This window comes from Notothenia rossii (genome assembly GCF_949606895.1).
Source record: "Notothenia rossii genome assembly, chromosome: 2".
NCBI classification, from domain to species: domain Eukaryota; kingdom Metazoa; phylum Chordata; class Actinopteri; order Perciformes; family Nototheniidae; genus Notothenia; species Notothenia rossii.
The window spans coordinates 5880481-5901166 of NC_136904.1; the positions used below are offsets into that span (position 1 = coordinate 5880481).

General features: G+C 47.5%; 1 protein-coding gene across 1 annotated transcript in view; it reads right to left on the reverse strand.

The window, feature by feature from the left end:
* Positions 1 to 14308: 14308 nt before the first annotated feature.
* The window catches only part of LOC307027958 (mucin-5B-like), a gene marked incomplete at its 5' end in the record, with an annotated part of 47859 nt that continues 41481 nt past the window's right edge, over positions 14309 to 20686 (reverse strand). The window contains 8 exons of the mRNA XM_079662652.1: positions 14309 to 14639; positions 15194 to 15317; positions 15655 to 15694; positions 16026 to 16154; positions 16547 to 16642; positions 18416 to 18538; positions 19265 to 19308; positions 19419 to 19517. Coding sequence (XP_079518778.1) covers positions 14420 to 14639; positions 15194 to 15317; positions 15655 to 15694; positions 16026 to 16154; positions 16547 to 16642; positions 18416 to 18538; positions 19265 to 19308; positions 19419 to 19517 — 875 coding nt within the window. The 3' untranslated portion in view covers positions 14309 to 14419. The remainder of the gene's footprint in view (positions 14640 to 15193; positions 15318 to 15654; positions 15695 to 16025; positions 16155 to 16546; positions 16643 to 18415; positions 18539 to 19264; positions 19309 to 19418; positions 19518 to 20686) is intronic.

The window sequence follows — 20686 nt, forward strand, 5'->3', positions numbered from 1 at the left end:
TTTGTTTGCTCTCGACCTAGCATTTAGCAAAGCCATGCAAAGTTTTTGCTCCGGGCCGGCTTACCAGCCAAGAGGAGGGCGCTGGTGAGCAAGCTTCCCACAGACTTTCCTCCTCGACCAGTTACCAAGGTAAACATTTTTATTAATGATCAGGTCATTGACCAAGGGGTGCTAATAGACTCAGGAGCGGACAAAAGTCTTATGGATTGGGGCATAGTCAAACATCTTTGTATAAAGACTGTTCCTCTATCTACCCCCATTAACACCAGTGCTTAGAGGGACGTTTGTTGTTTACAGTAACCCACTGCACAGAACCTATCCAGATTACTGTAAATAATGACCACACTAAAGTTATGCAGTTTCACATTTTTGAATCTGCTCAGCATCCGATTATTTGGGGTTTTCCGTGGTTAAAGATCCACAACCCACACATTGACTGGCGCTCAGGAAAAATTAAAGAGTGGGGAGAGGATTGCATTAACAGGTGTAAACATTCACGCTCTGTTAAGGCACCAACAGACCCTAGTAGGATCGTCATAGATCACCCAGACTATCCTGACCTACAGAAAGTACCGTTATGTTATCACAATCTAAAGGAAGCCTTCAACAAATCAAAAGCCATGTCGCTACCTCCTCACCGACCTTTTGATTGCCCCATTAATCTCCAACTGGGGGCTCCCATTCCCAAGGGAAGACTGTATTCGATCTCAAGGCCAGAGAGAGCGGCAATGGACGACTACATTTCCTCTTCTCTCAAATCAGGGATTATCCGTCCTTCCTCTTCCCCAGCTGGAGCGGGGTTTTTCTTTGTAGGAAAGAAGGACGGTTCTCTGAGACCTTGCATAGACGACAGCCCTCTTAATGACATTACGGTGAAAAACCGCTATCCTCTGCCACTCATGTCCTCTGCTTTCGAGCTACTTCAGACTGCCAAGATTTTTACCAAGCTGGATTTAAGAAATGCATATCACTTGGTTAGAATAAGGGAAGGGGATGAGTGGAAAACAGGATTCAACACTCAGAGCGGTCACTATGAATACCTTGTGATGCCTTTTGGACTGTGTAATGCACCGGCTGTGTTTCAGGGTTTTGTGAATGAGGTGTTGCGTGAATTTTTGAATGTTTCTGTGTTTGTGTACCTTGATGACATTTTGATTTTCTCACCAGACTCTAAGTCCCATGTTCACCATGTCCGTCAGGTTCTGCAGAAACTACTCGAAAATCAATTGTATGTCAAGGCAGAAAAGTGTGAGTTCCACGTAGAAAAGGTGGCCTTTCTAGGATATATAATAATATATATAATATGTGCATTTTCAGGAGAGGGTCAATGTTAAATGATATCGTGCAAAATGACAGGCTATAACCCAGGAATAAGTGTTTGAAAGGCGGGGGAAAGTTGTTTAAAATAGTCTGATACCTCTAGGGCTCATCAACGCATTTTACAAGCCAGGGAAGGTGTCTGAATCCTGGGTACATGAGTGTTAAAAGTGCATTAAACTGTTTTAATTCAACAGCCGGCCCTTCACAGCACTTTACAAGCCAGGAAAAGTGATTGAATCATGGGTATACATGTTTTAAATAGTCTGATACCTCCAGGGCGCATCACCACATTTTACAAGCCAGAAATAATGTTTAAATGGTCGGGAAAAGTGTCTTTAAACGTCTGGAAGAGCGTTTTAGCCTGTCATTTTGCACGATATTAATTAACATTGAACCTCTCCTGGAAATGCACAGAATATGTGCATTTACATGTTTTAAATAGTATGATACCTCCAGGGCGCATCACCACATTTTACAAGCCAGGGCAGGTGTCTGAATCATGGGTAAACATTGTTTAAATAGTCTGATACCTGGCACTGTATCTGCCCCTGGGAACCTTCAAGGTTATACTAATGTTTATTATTTATTTAATTATCACACGATTTTTACAAAAACAGTAGCCTATACACAATATGTGACCTGCTCTATTGAAATCAGTCGCATTGACCCGAAGACACATTTTGATTTGTATACACTGCTGGAAAGAGGAGATTCCTAGCTTTCTAATGATATCAGGATTGTGTTTGTACTCCAAATATTAAGTGAAATATGTCACATTATATAATGACTGTCACCGAGTCATCATTTTGAGAAAAAGGCCTTCAAAGTGTTTTCTTTTCTGGAATCCATCGATCTGATTGGTTATTAGCGGAGCAAATGATCAAAATACTACGGAGGGAAGATATTTTCGTTTGGATTACTGGTCTGGGAGAAGATCGTGTGTGTGTGTGTGTGTGTGTGTGTGTGTGTGTGTGTGTGTGTGTGTGTGTGTGTGTGTGTGTGTGTGTGTGTGTGTGTGTGTGTGTGTGTGTGTGTGTGTGTGTGTGTGTGTGTGTGTGTGTGTGTGTGTGTGTGTGTGTGTGTGTGTGTGTGTGTGTGTGTGTGTGTGTGTGTGTGTGTAATTTTGCGTTTGTGTGTATTGCGTTTCTTTCCCGAGGAAAACCCTCACGAGAAACACCGGCTGTTGTTATGCCTGCTGTGACGTTAAGTTACTCCGTTCTCCGCTTGTAATTATGCCGTTACAAGCTTCAAACTTGTATTTATCATCTGAATTTGCCAAAACAAGTTTAATATTCGTAAAGCCAAGACTTTGTTTAATTGAAATCAGATGAAAACGAACTGTAACGGACCCTGCAGTGTTATTTATGATTACTCTACGCATACATTCATAATGTCAGCCGGAGGGAGGGGGGGCGGCGCTGCGGAGGAGCAGATTGCCTGTCATCTTCCCTTTACAAGCTTAAAGAATGTATTTATCGTGTGAGTTTGGAAATAAAAGTTTCATATTCTGAAAGCCAAGACTTTGTTTTTGATTAAAATCAAACAAAACACCCGAACCCCTAAAAAAAATGTTTACGCAAATCCACGTTTATTTTGAAATGAGCCGTTGCGACTTCCAACTGATTTCGATAGAGCGGGTCGCATATACATAATAAAAACATGATTAGCGGGGGCCTGGGGGCAATATTAGCCGTCTAACTTGTACGGTGCACCGGGGAAAAAAGGTTGAGTCCACGGCCCCTGTCCCCTCATCAGGAGTATCAACCGGCCCTGAAGAAGAGGTATCGCTGCTCTCCGGCCCTGAGCCCTCTTCGGAGGTATCTGACGGCGGTAGACCTCCTTCTGATGATTCTGCTGCAGCTGCTGCCGTCCTGAACATGGAGCGGATCTTCAATCCCTCCTTTATTCCAGGCGTATTCACGTAGAACCGGTCTGCAGTGCTTCCATCGTGACACAGAAACCTGGCGAGAATCGACCTGCTTTCTGGATCTTGATGATGCTTGATATTGTCAACCAGGGCAGTGCGCAAGATGGTGAAGGTGACGGCTGTTTCTAGCCCAGCATCAGCCCAAGCCCTCTTCAAGTGAGCGTTCAGGTGCTTCCCCGTTGTGTAAAGGAAGAATTCATTCTGAGGACCCGACAAGCCCTCTTTTATCCCCATCCACCGCATGACCCAGCTAAACTACTTTACTGTAAGCACCAGCTGTGCTTCGCCAAATGTCTTGGCAGTCTTGTGATCCTGCACATGGATAATGTAGCCCTCAGCAGTGCCCCTTCTGTCCGCCTCAAAGACCTCCGTGTTGGTCATGTTTGCATACACACCCGGACGGTGGCCATACAGGAGGCTCCAATGGAGGGTTAGATAGCCATATAGCAGGTACTGGGTGATTGAGGTCGGATTGCTAGCCATCAGGTCAAGGAGATCAGGGATGCGCTTCTCAGCGGCCGCCATGGCGGCGAGAAGCTCCGCCTGGCTCGACAGACGATCCAGCTTGTTCCTCTTCACCTTAAACTGGTGGACACTGACAGACTTTTGCAAGTCGTTCATGTTGGCTGTCACCTCTCTGATGATGTGGGTCATATCAGACTGGGTGAGCCTGCACCCCCGGAGTGGAGTATTTCAATTCATCCATAGAAAAGTGGTGAAAGTGAGAAAATGTATCCGAAAATAGTGTCTCATAATGCGGGTAGAGTCCCCTCAAACTCCCCTTGCATTCCTCCACAGTCAGAAAAAGTCTGAGTTCACTTTTTGGAGATCCATAGAAAAGGGGTGAAAGTGAGAAAATGTATCTGAAAATAGTGTCTCATAATGCGGGTAGAGTCCCCTCAAACTCCCCTTACATTCATCCAGAGACCAGTTTGCAAACTTAAAGTTTGGTAAGAACCACGCTGGGGGGTCTCCAGGCAACACATGCATCTGAGCCAGAGTGCACATGGAGCGGATACATTCCTCCATGAAATCAGACACCCGTTTTTTTTCTGAGTCCTCTCAATAACCGGGTTTCCGATTTCGTGCAGACAGTAGTCTGAAATTGGTGAGTGAACTTTTTTTGACGGAGAAGGGGAGGCTTAGTTTCCCCTCTCCGTTGTAAGTTGCAACGGGGGAGTGGAAAAGTGTCCGGGGCTTCAGCCCGAAGCGCCGAAGAGTTGAGCTCTTTCGAGCCCCTTCTCTCCGCTTCTCCGTTGGCACTAATTGTGCTGCCTCCAGGACAGAGACCACGAAAAGCACCTCTCTGTAGCCCCTCACAGAGCCCCAAAGGACGGACTAAGTAGCTCCAGCATCTCTCGCTAACATGGGCACTTCCATAACCTTGCACACCGTGGGACCCCGGACTTAAGCGCTCCCCCACGGACTAAGCCCAGATGATCACACCCTACATAACCTCATGCCCCTGGTAACCCTAAAAGGGGGATGGATTTTGCGGTGCTTTACCGTCCGCCCATCAGCATCCATATTCGGCCTTCTTCACGGAACCCCCCCTGCGCTGGAGGTTCACACTTTAACTTTTTTGTTATTTTCGTCTTTCCACAGGTGGGTGTGTCTGGCAAAGCTGTTTACCCAAACTTAAGCACTCTGACTCTGACTAAACACATAAGGACATCCGGGTAAGACCTTAGTGCCCCTGGTACACCATATCGTTAAATGAGCTCAGTAATTTACTGCACAACATCACATGGGTAAATGAGCTCCGTAATGCCCTGCAATATCACATTTGGTGTATTTCCAAAAAGCCTGGAAAATACACCTATCTCCGTCATGTCCTGTAAAATATCATTCTTTGTTTATTTCCATCATTCAGGCAAATACACATATCTTTGTCTGCTCCCAGAGCTTCAAAGTGCAGACTCCTGAGCTCCGTCATGTCCTGTAAAATATAATTATTTGTTTATTTTCATCACTCAGGCAAATACACATATCTTTGTCCGCTCCAGGAGCAGAGTCGAACCCGCAGTTTGGAGGAACCGACCGCCAACAGGGGGACTGTGGCTGTGAGGGAGTGTGGTCGTCTTTCAACCAGAAGGTTGTGTGTTCGATCCCAGCCCATGCAGTCAACATGTCGATGTATCCTTGGGCAAGATACTTAACCCTGAGGTGCTCCCGATGGCCAACGGTGTGTGAATGTGTGTGAATGTTAGGTCCTAGAGTAAGGTACACTGCTCTGTATGAATGGTTGTAAAGCGCTTTGAGGGGTCTTAAGGACTGGATAAAGCAGTATATAAGTACAGTCCATTTACCATTTACAAACATATCTGTTTTTGCCGCCCTTTTTTTTGTATCAATGAACTATACTATGGCCTGGATTAGGCAGTAAAGACAATTTCAATGTATCGCGAGTGGACTTTTTGTTGGGTTTTATTTGTTTTGTTTGGCTCGAAAAACTGTGAATACATTTGAATAACGCAGAAAACCTCTCTTTGTTTATTTTGTTAATGTGTGCATACAGACTTTAGTTAATACATTTCCGTGGGGACTATTTTGTGGGAAGAGCAGATTATCCGTTTATTATTTCTGTTTACCTTTGTTAATATTTAATTCAAGAACCCCTTGTGCGTTTAATTAACACAACTATTTTTAGATAGCTGATCGTTACATGTCTGTCCCATAGAAGAACATGACAGCGCAGCGCAACTATACTACGGACGTGACTGCCCTGGCAGTGACATCAACATAGCCTGCTTGTGCTATCACACTTTCCCCTCAAAATATCGTTAAATAACGAAACTTGGAAATAGTGCCAATCCATACAAAGTGTAACCACATCATGTACATATGAAAGCAATCTTTAAAAAATAACAGCGTTGGTTTAATCTGACTATTTTGACCATGTTCGTGTTGTTTCTGCCATAGAGAAGCATTGCCCCGGAAGTGCGTTTTGAACTATCCCGGCATACATAAACCACGTGACCGGCTGTCGGCGACATCAAAGAGTGTCGTAACTCTTTCTCTCTAGGGCTCTGCACCCACCCATTTAGAGGGAAGATATGATTGGACAATTGTACTGTCATTTGACATTACTCTCTCGGTCAGTTACTATAGCTGGGCCCTCTGTGAAATCATAGTTGGACCGCCTGGACGTCCAACAGCTCCTCTCTTCACAGTAACTCGCAGAGACAAGCTTCTTTCATTTAACCTTTCACATTCCAACAGAAACTGAATAGGCAGATTCGAAGGATATATTTCTTTGGAAATGTTATTTTAAATACAATTAAATCAAGTTATTTTTGGTAAAACTAACGAAAAATATAACTAAAAAAATAACTAACAAAATATATTGTAGCGATCTGCTTTTATTGTTCAAGTGTTCTGTTAACTGTTTGTGTCAGGCTTCTGTGAGGAGAGCAGGTAGGGGCGGGGTTGGGGAGCAGAGGGTTTGGTGGGTGTGTGTCGGTGTGGGCGCGTGCAGGTGAGTGAGAGGTTGGCGCGAGAGGAGAGAGAGTGAGAAAGGACGGATGAGAGCCGTTGGTTGTTAATAAACCTGTTTAACTCGAGAACGCTTCACTCGTCATTCCGACACGTCCGGGTGGACGTTACATTGGTGTCAGAAGTAAAAAAAAACAACAAAAAAAACAGAGTTTTATCCGCTAATCGCCGGTAGCCGCAGCTAGCACTGACTCGGCTAACGTTAGCTCTGCTTCATCGGGTAAATAATGGAAGCACAGATGAACCGGACCGGAGCTCGTCCGAAAGTCAAGGAGGAGATGGATGGCTTATGGCGTGACTCAGAAGACAATTTATGGCGTGAATTAAATGCTGCTGCCGGTTTCGACTCGGCCGGCGGGAAGCGGCACGTCGGCGCAGGGACCTCCCCCGGGAGTGGCGCGGCGCCGGTTGTAAACAATGATGGCGGCGCCCGGCTCCAAGTTAAAACACCGAAATACAACGGTAAAGCCGACTGGGAAGCCTTCCATGCCCAATTTGAACTGTTATCACGGGCTGTGGGCTGGTCTGAGGACAATAAGGCGCTCCAGCTGGCCCTGTGTATTACAGATGAAGCTTTATCCTGTTTGCTACTGCTCAGCCCGGCTGAAAGAACTGACTATGGGGCCTTGGTTGGGGCTCTGAAGCGGCGGTTTGGACAATGCAGCCAGCCTGGGGTGCTGCGTTCGGAGCTGTCAAGCAGACAGAGACAGCCGGGTGAGCCGCTCCGCAAATTGGCTAATGACATTGAAACCCTGGCGAGAAGGGCATACAGCCACATGTCCCCTGAGGTGCAGAGCGAGCTGGCTAGGGACCAGTTTATCCGGGCCATAACCCCCAGGGAGCTGCGCGTCCAGACACAACTGGCACATCCCCGCTCTCTGCAGGAAGCACTGGAGCTGGCGTTGGAGAGAGAGGTTGTAGGAGGGGCGGCAGAGAGCACGCACACGGGAGGCGGCCCGGTTGTGAGAACGGTGAGACAGGAGGAGCCAGGACAAGAGAAACCAGCATGGGCGGCTGAGTTGACTGAGCTAATCCGTGCTATGGCACTGCAATCGCCGCAGGGCAGCAACCGTCCTCGTCGGGGTCCTCTGGTGTGTTGGGGGTGCGGCCAGGTCGGCCATATTAGCACAAGGTGCCCCATGAATGCTGATATTCAGGGAAACGCCCCCGGGTCTGTGTAAACGGGACGTCACAGACCCCCGCCGTTGGGTCCCATCCTGCCTGGTCTCCAGTGGACAGAGCCCAGCTGCACGGAGGGGGGAGCGGGGCTCCGCTTCCCCCAGAAGCAAACGACATCGCAGAGTCTGTGAGGGTGGTGGGCTGGACTCACGCGGGGGATTTCTGCCATGTCCCCGTCACCCTGGCAGGGGCCCCATGGACGGCCCTTGTTGACACCGGCTCCACAGCGACACTGATGAGACCGGACGTGGTCCCAGCGGGGACACGGTTGACACCCACTCTGGTGAAACTGCGAACAGTAACCGGTGAGCTAGCCCCTATGCTTGGGAGAGGGGTGGTGGTTATACAGGTGGGGGGGCTGTCAGTGTCTGTTAAGGTGTGGGTTGCGGCAGTACAGGACTCCTGCATATTAGGACTTGACTTTCTGCGGGTTGCACGCTGTGTGCTAGACCTGGGGAGGAACACGCTGGCCTTTCCAGGGGGTCCCACAGTTGAAATGGTGCACCCCACACTTGCCACGACACCACACCCACCTACATCAAGAGTGACTGAAACACTTCCCCCACCCCAAACCCCCCCCCCTGCAGCCATGCCCCCTGTCATCAATGCTAACCCCAGCCCCAACCCCACACCCCGTACTCCAGTTGATGTACGGCCCCCGGCCCCGGAACAACAACCTGCAGCTCTAAAGGGGGACAGACGGGCGGCAGTGAAGGAGGTGTGGAAACGCAGCTGTGATGACTTAAAACCCGAGCAGCGGGAGGAACTGTGGCAAGTGCTGTGGGAGTTTAAGGACATTTTTGCTCTGACAGAAGAGGAAGTGGGCCTGACACACCTGGTGCAGCACGATATCGACACGGGCGACGCACGGCCCGTCAAGACACGCCCCCGCCGCCTTCCCCTGGCCCATCAGACAGCAGCAGACAGCGCTATTGATGAGATGCTGTCAGCTGGCATTATTGAGCCCTCTGACAGCCCCTGGGCCTCGGGGGTTGTGATGGTCAATAAGAAGAAGAGTTCAAAGATGAGGTTTTGTGTGGACTACAGACCGCTGAACAGTGTGACCAAGAAAGACTCATACCCGCTGCCCCGCATAGATGAGTGTTTGGACTTGGTGTCTGGCTCATCCTGGTTCTCCTCTTTAGACCTGCGCAGCGGGTATTGGCAAGTTCCCCTCAGCCCAGAAGCCAGACCAAAGACAGCTTTTTGCACTGGGAGGGGGCTGTGGCAGTTTCGAGTCCTCTCCTTCGGCCTGTGCAACGCTCCGGCCACGTTTGAGCGGCTGATGGAAAGGGTGCTCGCTGACGTTCCCCGACAGGAGTGCCTGGTCTACCTGGACGATATCCTGGTCCATGGTAGCTCCTTCCAGGCGGCTTTAGGAGCCCTGCGGCGTGTTCTACAGAGGATAGCAGCAGCGGGGTTGAAGCTCCACCCCGACAAGTGCTGTTTCTTGAGGAGAGAGTTGGAGTTCCTGGGGCACCGAGTCGGAGGAGAGGGCATCAGCACGCTGGAGGAGAAGGTGCGGGCAGTAAGGGACTGGCCAGCCCCCATCAATCTGCGGGAGCTGAAGAGCTTCATTGGGTTAGCGTCGTACTACAGGCGGTTCGTGCGTGGCTTCTCTTGCATAGCTGCACCCCTGTTCCGCCTGCAACAGAAAGACTGTGATTTTGCTTGGACTCCAGAGTGTGAGCTGGCCTTCAGCTCTTTAAAGAAGGCCTTGACGGAGTCTCCCATCCTCACTCCCCCAGACCTCAGCCTACCGTTCGTCCTGGATACGGACGCCAGTGACGTCGGGATGGGGGCGGTGTTGAGCCAGGTGGGGCCTGGGGGGGAAAAAGTGGTGGCGTATTTCAGCAAAACCTTCAACAAAGCTGAACGGCGCTATTGTGTGACACGCAGAGAGTTGCTGGCAATTGTGAGAGCAATCAGCCATTTCAGGTACTACCTGTGTGGCCTGTCCTTCACAGTGAGGACTGACCACGCAGCCCTCCAGTGGCTGATGTCCTTCAAGGAGCCCGAGGGACAGATTGCACGCTGGCTAGAAGGACTGGCGCCGTACGTCTTCACAGTGGAGCACAGGGCGGGGGTTCGCCATACCAACGCTGACGCCCTGTCCCGGCGCCCCTGTGCTCCCAGCGGCTGTCGGTACTGTGAAAAGAGAGAGGACCAAGAAAAGGAGCTCTGTGCAGAGGAGGAGCGAGACCACAGGCATAAACCAGCCGAGCCGGTCTGCAGAGGTGCACGGATCATCGACTCACCCGAATGGAGAGCGCGGCAGGAAGAGGATGCTGACCTACAGCCAGTGCTGAGGTGGGTGGAGTCAGGACAAAAGCCACTGTGGAATGAAGTTGCTGGGTGCTCGCTTGCCACCAAAGGACTGGTTGCAAAGTTTGAGGCTCTCCGGACGAAGGATGGAGTGCTGCAGAGAGCCTGGAAAGAGCCTGCAACGGGGGAGGAGAGGTGGCAGGTGGTGGTCCCCAGGGCGCTGAGGGAAGAAGTGCTTAAGGCCTCCCATGGAACTACTGGGGCAGGACACTTTGGGGTCTCCAAAACCTTGCGTCGACTCCGCCAAAGCTGTTACTGGGGCCAGCTCAGGAGAGATGTTGAGGACTTCTGCCGCCGCTGCGACCTTTGTACGGCGTACAAAGGTCCCACTGATCAGTCACGTGCCCAGCTTCAGCAGCTAGCGGTGGGGGCCCCGATGGAGAGGGTGGCGGTGGACATAATGGGCCCATTCCCGTGCACAGAGAAGGGGAACCGTTACGTCCTGGCCGCCATGGACTATTTTACAAAATGGCCAGAGGCGTATGCTATACCAGACCAGGAGGCGGTGACCGTTGCAGGTGCCCTGGTGGAGGGCATGTTTGCCAGATTTGGAGCGGCCGAGGTCATTCACAGCGACCAAGGAAGAAACTTTGAGTCGAGGGTGTTCGCCGCTATGTGTGACCGGCTGGGCATGCAAAAGACGCGGACTACTCCTCTGCACCCGCAGAGTGACGGACTGGTCGAACGGTTCAATAGGACTCTGGGAAAACAACTCGCTATCCTCACCGCGGAGCATCAGCGTGATTGGGACATGCACCTCCCTCTTGTTCTTTGGGCCTACAGATCGGCTGTGCAGGAGTCCACCTCATGCACACCGGCCCTGCTCATGCTGGGGCGAGAGCTGCGGACACCAGCAGAAATGGCTTTTGGCCGACCCCCCGACACACCAGCGGTTCCTCCGGGACCGGAATATGCCAGGAGGCTCCAGGATAGAATGGAGTCAGCACATGCCTTTGCCCGCGATCAGCTGCAGAAGGCGGGCATGAGACAGAAAAGAAACTATGACACGAGGGCCAGAGGGGGGGACTTCAAGGCCGGGGACCTGGTGTGGGTGTATAGTCCAAGAAGAAAGAAGGGCCGGTGCCCTAAGTTGGACTGTCACTGGGTGGGCCCTTGTGAGGTGCTGGAAAAGCTGGGAGAGGTGGTCTATAGGGTCCAGCTGCCGCCTAGAGGGAGACGGGTGGCCCTCCACAGGGACCGGCTGGCCCCATACAGAGGCGATGCACATCCGCGGCCTAGACCCCCAGCATCGTCTAGGAGAAACCAGACAGTCACTTCCCCCGATTCACTGACTGTGTCCCCTGCTGACCCCCCACATTCACCCCCACCCCCAAACTCACCCCCTGTTCCGGGACAGGATGTTCCAAGCCGGCAAGCGCAGCCGCCTGTGTTCACTCCAAGGCGGCCTCAGAGACCAAGAAGAGCCCCGGGCCACCTCAGAGACTTTTTATGCATTCCCTCGGGGCGAGGGACTTAGTAAGGGGGGGGCAATGTAGCGATCTGCTTTTATTGTTCAAGTGTTCTGTTAACTGTTTGTGTCAGGCTTCTGTGAGGAGAGCAGGTAGGGGCGGGGTTGGGGAGCAGAGGGTTTGGTGGGTGTGTGTCGGTGTGGGCGCGTGCAGGTGAGTGAGAGGTTGGCGCGAGAGGAGAGAGAGTGAGAAAGGACGGATGAGAGCCGTTGGTTGTTAATAAACCTGTTTAACTCGAGAACGCTTCACTCGTCATTCCGACACGTCCGGGTGGACGTTACAATATATAAAAAAATATATATATTTTTTTAATGTTTTTAAATATTATTTTGTAGAATATCTTAGGCCCTCACAGAGGGCCTAGAGGGCCCTGACGGCTCGCCACTGATATCACGTAGTCTGTTCTTCTTCAGGGTGTCCGCGGGGTCTTAAAAAGTATTAAAAGTTGATAAATCAATTTAGCGAAAATTAAGGCTATTAAAAAGTATTAAAAAGTATTAAACGGCATTTTCCAAGGTACTAAGAAGGTCCACAGCAACGACAACATGAAACACCCTTTAATTTACTGAAACGACATGTCGGGAACCCATGCATAGCGCGCCGTAAAATGCTGCTTATTATTTTAAGTTTCGTTGCCTTGCTCCGCTCTGTGTGGGGGGACGGGGACGGGGACGGGGACTAAACGACTACGGTAACGGGTCCCAAGGTGGGTAGACCGGCATACGCAACGCTCTGGGGGTCCAACGGCTCCGTGTTTAAGCCCTACATGATCATTTTCTGATAACGATGAAATAGCCCGCCTCCCTCTCCCCACGTCTCCTGCTGCTGGGCTGTCAGAAGAGGGGGAGGAAAAGAGAGGCAGTCACCGTTTATTAAATACTATTATATTATTATACAGAGAACAGAGTCGTTATCAATTTGTTTTAAAGCTCAATAAATAACAAAGAAGACCTCTGACCGGCACTTTTCTAATTTTGTACGGAAGATTTAAACTTTAACGGACATGTTGACCGGCGGAACATTTTTTTTACGGAAACTCTGCCGCACGGTCCCCTCGTTCCTTGGAAGAGGCGGAGAGGTGGGTGTTTTTCATTTGCTGGTGGACTACCTGAGAGATACAGCAGGAGAACACGCCGTCCACCGCGGAGAATAAACAGAAGGGCAACCATGGCAACCATGCTCCGGGGTCTTCTTCGCTGCTTTTGGTGTATTTTGGGCGGCAGCAGCGCCACTTACAGGCCTGACATATGTACTACATCGTTTCCAACATTTCCAGCGGTCTAGTGTGAACGGACACGTTAATGAATTGAATGCGTGTGAACGGAAGCCTTTTTTGCTCTTGCTTATGCGTTTTACCGTATGCGTCCTCGTGGGGCCGGGGTCTAAGCCAAACTATATCCGGTCACAGAGATCTGCTATTTTAAAGTAAAGTCAACACATATAGACCCTAAATATAGTCTATAGTAAGAACGAGAAAAGTCTTAACATATATATCCTTTTTTGTAAACGTATGACAAATGTGTGAGGGTGATGACGTCAGAGCATCGTCCTATGTGCCAGGGCTTAGCCCCAGACAGCCCCTGCCCAATTTAACCCCTGGGTATTTGTGAGGGAGCTCCTATATGGCATTACCCCGCTGAAGCTCACCAAAGTTGAAACATATTTCATAGTTCAAAGTTTTGTCAATTGTTTTGTTTATTGGTCAAATACTGGTTTCTAATGGTTTCTGAGGAGTTTTACTGGAATGAAAGAGCACAGAGTACAGAAGCAAAAAAGCAGCATACTGCATTAAACCTGACCTTCACAGAGAGGTTGAAGTTCATGTGGAAAGGAGGCTTCAGTAGTCTGTCTGCACTCTGTTTAGTTGTGCTATCTTACAATCAATATAGTAAATGTGAGGTAAAGTGTGTTGCCAATGTAACCGGTTAGAACTCAAAGTTGCGATGAGGTCTTAAAATGTATGGAAAGGGTCTTAAAAAAGGTCTTAAAATGTATTAAATTTGACTTCATGATTCCTGCATATACCCTGTTCTTCTCTGTCTTCCGTTTGTTGCCTGTTTTGAATGACGAATACACACTACCGCCACCAGCTGGTAAGGAGAGTTATTGCCACTCACGCATGCGCAGTTCGTACGTATTCGGCGAGTAAAGTAACAAGTAAAGTAACGATTTACTTTATGTAGAGAGTAACGAAGGAGTGTAATATATTACTTTTTTTAAAGTAATATGTAATATATTTAATTTTTTTAGTAACGACCCCATCTCTGATTACATGATATCCACAACGGGGCCATGAGAAACTGTCTCGCGGGCCCTTGCAAGTCCAGTTGTCCCAGACTCAGCCATAAAAATGTGCTCCATTTTATGTACCTCTGCTCTTTGATGAACCTTCAGCTACTACAGAGCTGTAGAGTAAACACCTCAAACAAATTGACCAATCAGAATTGAATATTAAACTAAGCTATATAATAATTTATTTTGAATCTATTAATTGTAGACATTTGACTTAGATTTAATTTCAAAGGGTCCACTTCTCACATTGACAAATCTTCACACTCACACACTGTGCATAGAAAACAAGACATACTCCGCCTGCAGTACTGTATGATCTTTATTAAAGAGATATATGTGGGCTTATAATTGTATCTGCCCTAATACATGAGACATAGAGCAAAATGTATGCAGATGATGCCTGGTTTTGGCCTTATCTCCTGCGTCGGCGAGAGCTGGTAGCTGGGGAAGAGGTCTGCCCGCGGCGCACCACAGAGCAGTCGGTGTCCAGGCAGGCGCACTTCTCGATGTGGGTGAAGCTGTAGGTGATCTCTGTGCTGTCGGGGCAGGAGAGCTGGATCTGCCTCTCAGACGTAGCCACCTCCTGGCAGCAGGAGCAGGAGTGCTGCAGAGCTCGCATTTTGTAAGAATAACTGAGGAGAGAGTGGAACCGTGTGTGAAGATAAAGGTGACACAGAAAAAAAGCTAAAAAATACGATATTATATACGTACACGTAATATATGTAACGATCAGTGTACTACTCTAAACTTCATCAGAGGCAATAACAATGATGATGTCGTAGCGAAAGTACAAAGCCTGAGATTATTATTACTAACGTTTTTTTCAGTTGCTATAACACATAAAGCACAATTATTTAATCTCACACTCAAAGAGCAAAACCTCAGCTCAAATCTCCAAAACTCTGAAGAATTCTCTACAGAACACCACAGTGTGTAGTTGGTGGGAAAAAGTGTCTTGAACTATAAAATAAGTGAGTACCAAAGTTTGGTTTTGTTAAGCGTTGACGTAGTTTTGAGTGCAGTGCAGTGGGTCATTTTGCAAGATATATGACATGTTTTGCACTTTGGGTGTGTGGTTTTCTGAATTGTGTTTAGGGAAAATAAGTTTCCAAAAGATTAGTTTTAGCAATTGAAAAAAAAGTATTATTTTTACCCATCCTGAGATAATGACATGAGGGGGACTTACAAGGTGAAGGTTCCACAAGCTCCGGCGCAGGACGTGACATTGACGACCTCTTTGGAGTTGCAGCCCTGGCTCTCCACGATCACAGCAGTGCTGCTCACATTGCAGGAATGACCTATGGGAATACCTGAGGCAGGACAGAGGAGGGATGAGATCTTTCTATCTGACCTGGTTTACACATTCATAGCAGCTGTAGGCTGGAGGCTACTTCTCCTGCTTTTGATGGTAGCAGGTCATGGTTGAAAAGTATTTTCTTTTGGTAAGACAAATCTCTTTGTTGAACATGAGTACTTAAGTGAGCTCCTAGTTTTCAGGTAACTGCCCTGGATCAATACCAAAACTAGTTGAATGACCTGCTGATCACAATGCTTCTGAATGGTTAAATAATAAGTTGACGTCAATGTGAAGCAGAGAGAGAGGAGAGCCTGCTAAATAGTGTTCAGGTTCATGAAAGCAATACATACAGGTGCGGCAGCATCCGTCTGGAGCGACGGTCTCAGTTCCCTGCAGGAGACACACAATCAGATCACATCAGTATACTGCTGCTTCTCTGTGTGTGTGTGTGTGTGTGTGTGTGTGTGTGTGTGTGTGTGTGTGTGTGTGTGTGTGTGTGTGTGTGGGGTGTGTCTGTGTGTGTCTGTGTGTGTGTGTGTGTGTGTGTGTGTGTGTGTGTGTGTGTGTGTGTGTGTGTGTGTGTGTGTGTGTGTGTGTGTGTGTGTGTGTGTGTGTGTGTGTGTGTGTGTGTGTGTGTGTGTGTGTGTGTGTGTGTGTGTGTGTGTGTGTGTGTGTGTGTGTGTGTGTGTGTGTGTGTGTGTGTGTGTGTGTGTGAAGTTACCGGTATGCATTCTGCTGGGTCGTAGAGAGGGCACATGGTCTTGGCCTCAACAGTGATGAAGTGATTAGCAATCTTCACACACTCAAACGTCACACAGGGGTTCCAAGCGGGACTCCAAATGGTTCCAGGCTAAAGAATCAAATCAAATAATTGTATTTTTTGTAAAACAGTCTCTCAAAGAGTGCTTCATCAGAGTCATCTGATCTTCATGGAATGTTGTCTTGTCTGCACTTTCTTTCAATGTGTCAAGGAATAAAGATGCACTTCATCTCTTGTGGATTTCTGCTGATTCTAGTGGCATGACCGGAAAAACTTGAAGAGATGTCGCACCAGGGGTTATGTATGTTTATTTATTTTTTTTACTCAAAATATATTGCTAAGTATGTTTCTAAACACAGCAAGGTTTGCATTAACCAAAAGCAAACAAAAAATGAATGTTGATGACGCCACAGAATCATCACATATAATCTCTTTCACTCTCTCTCCAAACGAGCAGTGCATGCACACACACATATACTAACCTTTAATGCGTGTGTGGAGTTGGGCAATGCGACAACACAGCTGACCTGGACACACTGTCCACAGCACTGAACAGGGCTGACCTGGTACTCATAACCCTGAACAGAAACACAAAGACTCATATTATTGCTGTTATTATTATTATTATTATTATTGTTGCTATAATGCAGGGGTATTCAATTGCATTTCAAAGAGGTCCAGTAAGAGAAAATGTAATTAAATGCTCTGTTTTCGCTGTCTACCTTTGCCTTTACCGCCATTTGAAATTACTCAGACTGTTTCTCTCCTCTTGTCTCGTCTCTGTGTTTGAATCTATCGTGCTGACTGCACCGATTTGATTGGTTGAGTAGCGTTACCTCCTTAAAACATTAAACAATAACTTTTTAAAACCTTTTTATTTTTATGTTTTAAACATATTGTATAAAACTCCCCCACTACTTGGACTATTCCTTGCACCCCTCTAGAATAAGCACGAATGGTCTCAACCATATTGCATCAGTAACGTGCACTTGTTATTATAACAAGATCGCAAGGACGCTAGTAGCGATCGGAAAATTGAGTGTTGTTCAGTTTGTGTGTTGTGGAACATGCGTGTCCGTGCATGAAAATATACCACACACCCAATTACAATTGCATGTTCAATTCACTACCCTGGAAGTTCATACAGTTGTTAAAGTTGGAACAGCCTGTGGACAGCCGTTCTTCCTTGCATGTCAGTCGCCGACACCTTCTTACAGAGGACAGGCACAGCTGCAGCACGACCCGTATATTTCCGCACGCCGTGTTCTCAAGACATATTTTTTAAAACATTTTCAACATGGTGGATAAATCCTTATATGCTCCCGGCAACACACTGAACGTCAACTTTGCCTCCTTATTACACTCACCCCTACTTTAGTGGGAACAATGAGTCTGCGTCTTTGATGCACACAGGAATAAACGCAGATCATACTCTGGCTGCAGCCTTTACCGGTACTTGCTTTTGATCAAAGTCAATGCAGAAAACCTGCACTCACACAGGTAGGTGGAGGTGAAGGGAATGAGCACTTTTACAGCCTTTTTGGCGAGGTGGGGGAACTCGGTCTCCACAGACAGCCACAAGTGGGCAAGTGTCACTTTACTCGTCTTTTTCTCGTTCTTTTGTGTCTCACGCTGCTCCTCCCCTGAGGCTCTCTGGCGCCCCCCAGGGGAGGCGCGCCTCACACTTTGAAAACCGCTGGTTTACAGTATTGCTTACTTTTTAATAAGTTGTATTAAATATTTACAGTGGCAGTAAAGATAAAAACTAAAGTTTGGGCAAACACAGAACACTTATTAACCTCTTGTGTGTGGCTGGTGTGAAGACAAACGTGTGTCCTAGCAGAAGTAATGAAAATGGCCTGTAACTGGATTCCCTTTGTGTATTAAATAGATGGTTTTAAATCAAATGTGGAATTGTTCTGTTTTTCTTTTGCTTATCCCATATGTTATGATTGAACATACAATCAAAGCAGAACAGAAAAGTCCACTTCAGAGCTCAATTTTTATGGGCATTAATGTGGATTGAAAAATGAGAATGCCGCCAGTGCTTGCCTTTACCTTTGAAAAAAGAAGATTAATGTTTTGTGGATAGAATGTGATTAATTATCATAATTAATGTCATAAAGAACCTAGGTAGCATGAACTTAAAAATAAATATGTATGAGGGAGCAATGTGGGACAAATAAAGGACTTCTGGTTTGGGTGGAGGGCTGCTGATCCAAGAGGGCACCAGATTCCAAGTCAGATAAGGAAACACATAACTGTATGGTCTGGAAAGTACACAGCCTACCAGCAAACACTGTGCACAGTTAAAAACACGTCAACAATTGATTGGATGTTGAATATCTTACCACAGGGCAGTGTGTGTCACATGGTAATGGCTGACATTCTATGATGTTCCGGTGGCTGCTGGCATTTGTCCGGGAACTACATATGCACTTCTCACATGACTTCATGGGCACTGAGTCTCCAACCTGGGTAGACAAGGTGAGCAGTCAGCAAGAAGACATTTCCTCTGTTATGCAGTCCTCAGTAATACACATATAGTTATACGTTCATACCTCAGAGATAATTACTGTGTTGTTGGGTTGTGTTTTATAAGTGTAACTGGAAAAGTGGCCACTAACATATGTTCACAATTTACCTCTGTATCGATGGAAAGAGGACTCAAACATAAACCAGCTCCTCGTTGATATGTTATGGCTTATGTATTCAACTTTCCATTTGTAAGAGAGACTGCATTATGATGCAAGACATTAATAGATTAACTGAATCCAAATGTCCAGTGGCTTTCTATGTATTTGGTTTCAACAGATCTAGTGCACATGTGTTTAGAAATAATGCACTTTTTGTTATTTAATATACTATAAATACTGGAACATGAGGCAAATAAACATTTCCCTGGATTCATTGGCAGGTCCCACACTATAAGACACACCAATTCCCACCTAGTTTTGTCTAAATGTTGCATACTTTTTTTATTTTTGCAATTTTTTAAAGCTAAACATCAGTATGCAGGCAGTACAGCAACAACCACCATACATGTCCCACACTACTACTACTTGGTAGGTCTAAAAATGTTCTTGATGACAGATGGCTATAGAAAGATGACACAGTCCTCTATGTTTTAAACAAAGCCATCTTGTAATCCTTTATGATGATGTATTATATTCCCATCATATTAAAATGTGGGATCTCACCTGATATTGAAGGTTGTTGAAAACACACACATCCGGAATGAGCTCTGTGAAGGAAAAATACCAATTCAATTCAGATTAATTCACAGATATAAAAATCCTAGTGAAAATCAACCTGGCTATTGAGTGAGGGGATGGACCAGCATGGCACACTCACCGCAGGAGTAGTTCGAACAGCAGACTCCCACAGTGGTGTGGAGAGTATAACCCACAGGACAGGATGGCACAACCCCAGAGCACTGCTTCACATCGCACTCTGTTTAAACACAAGACAATAACATAAAATTCATCTTTACTGCGTTAAAAACATCCTTATCCTAATCAGAACAGGCAATCCACCGGTTTCCGGTGGATTTCAAGATGGCGCCTGTGTCGGCATGCCGCTCCCTCAGCTCTCTGCCTTTAGCTATCCTGCTTTTGTTTTGTGTTTGTCAGAATGTCTCTGCTCTGCTCGTCTATGATCGCCAAGCTCCCCTCCACCTAAGACCCTCACTGGAGTTTATACTGCTGCCCAAACCTAAATCTGGCAACCGTAAATCTACTCCCCCCCCACCCCCTCTACTGTCAGATATTCCCACCTACCTGCGCCGGTTGCCCTGCATCCTGCCTCACCGAAAGCGCTTTAGACGACGGCGAAAGCGTGGTGGCGCGCTTGTCCATCAAAAAGCACACCTGACGGCTTCTTCTGGGACTTATCCACGTATCAGATGTCATGGCCCTCCCGCTGCACGCCATGTGAGGGATCGGTGGATTCACCCTGTCTTTGCGGAGCTGCGGCCTCTGCTGGGCCCGCTGGCAGCTCCTCCTGCCCGACTGAATGCTCCCAGTCCGCGCGGCGTTCAAGACGCACATCTTCGTCAGCTGAGACGCACGACACCTTCGGCACCTCCGGAGAGAAAACTCTGCATGGCTTCACTAAACGCTAGGTCAATAGCAAACAAGACCTTCCTGTTAAACAAGTTCTTCACCTCTTGTGATCTGGATTTGATGTTCCTGACGGAGACCTGGGTCCACACTGGCGAGTATGTACCGTTTTCTGAACTTCTTCCTCCTGACTGTACTTTCCTCAGCTCCCCCCGTACCACCGGCCGTGGTGGGGGAATAGCATCAGTGTTTAGAGCTAGCCTCCAATGCAGATTGCTTCACCCTGTAACTAGCTATGCTAGCTTCGAGTTGCAGCTTTTTGAACTGAACCCGGCCTTGCCTATACTCTGCGCAGTCGTGTATCGTCCACCAAAGTCCAAAAAGGATTTCATAACTGACTTTTCTGACTTTCTGTCCGGGATCATGGTGAAATATGATCGTGTTTTGATCTGCGGAGACTTTAATGTCCATGTGTGCTGCGAGTCCAAACTTCTGGGTAGGGACTTTTTAAATCTTCTCGACTCTTTCGGTCTTATTCAGTCTGTGGCTGGCCCTCACACG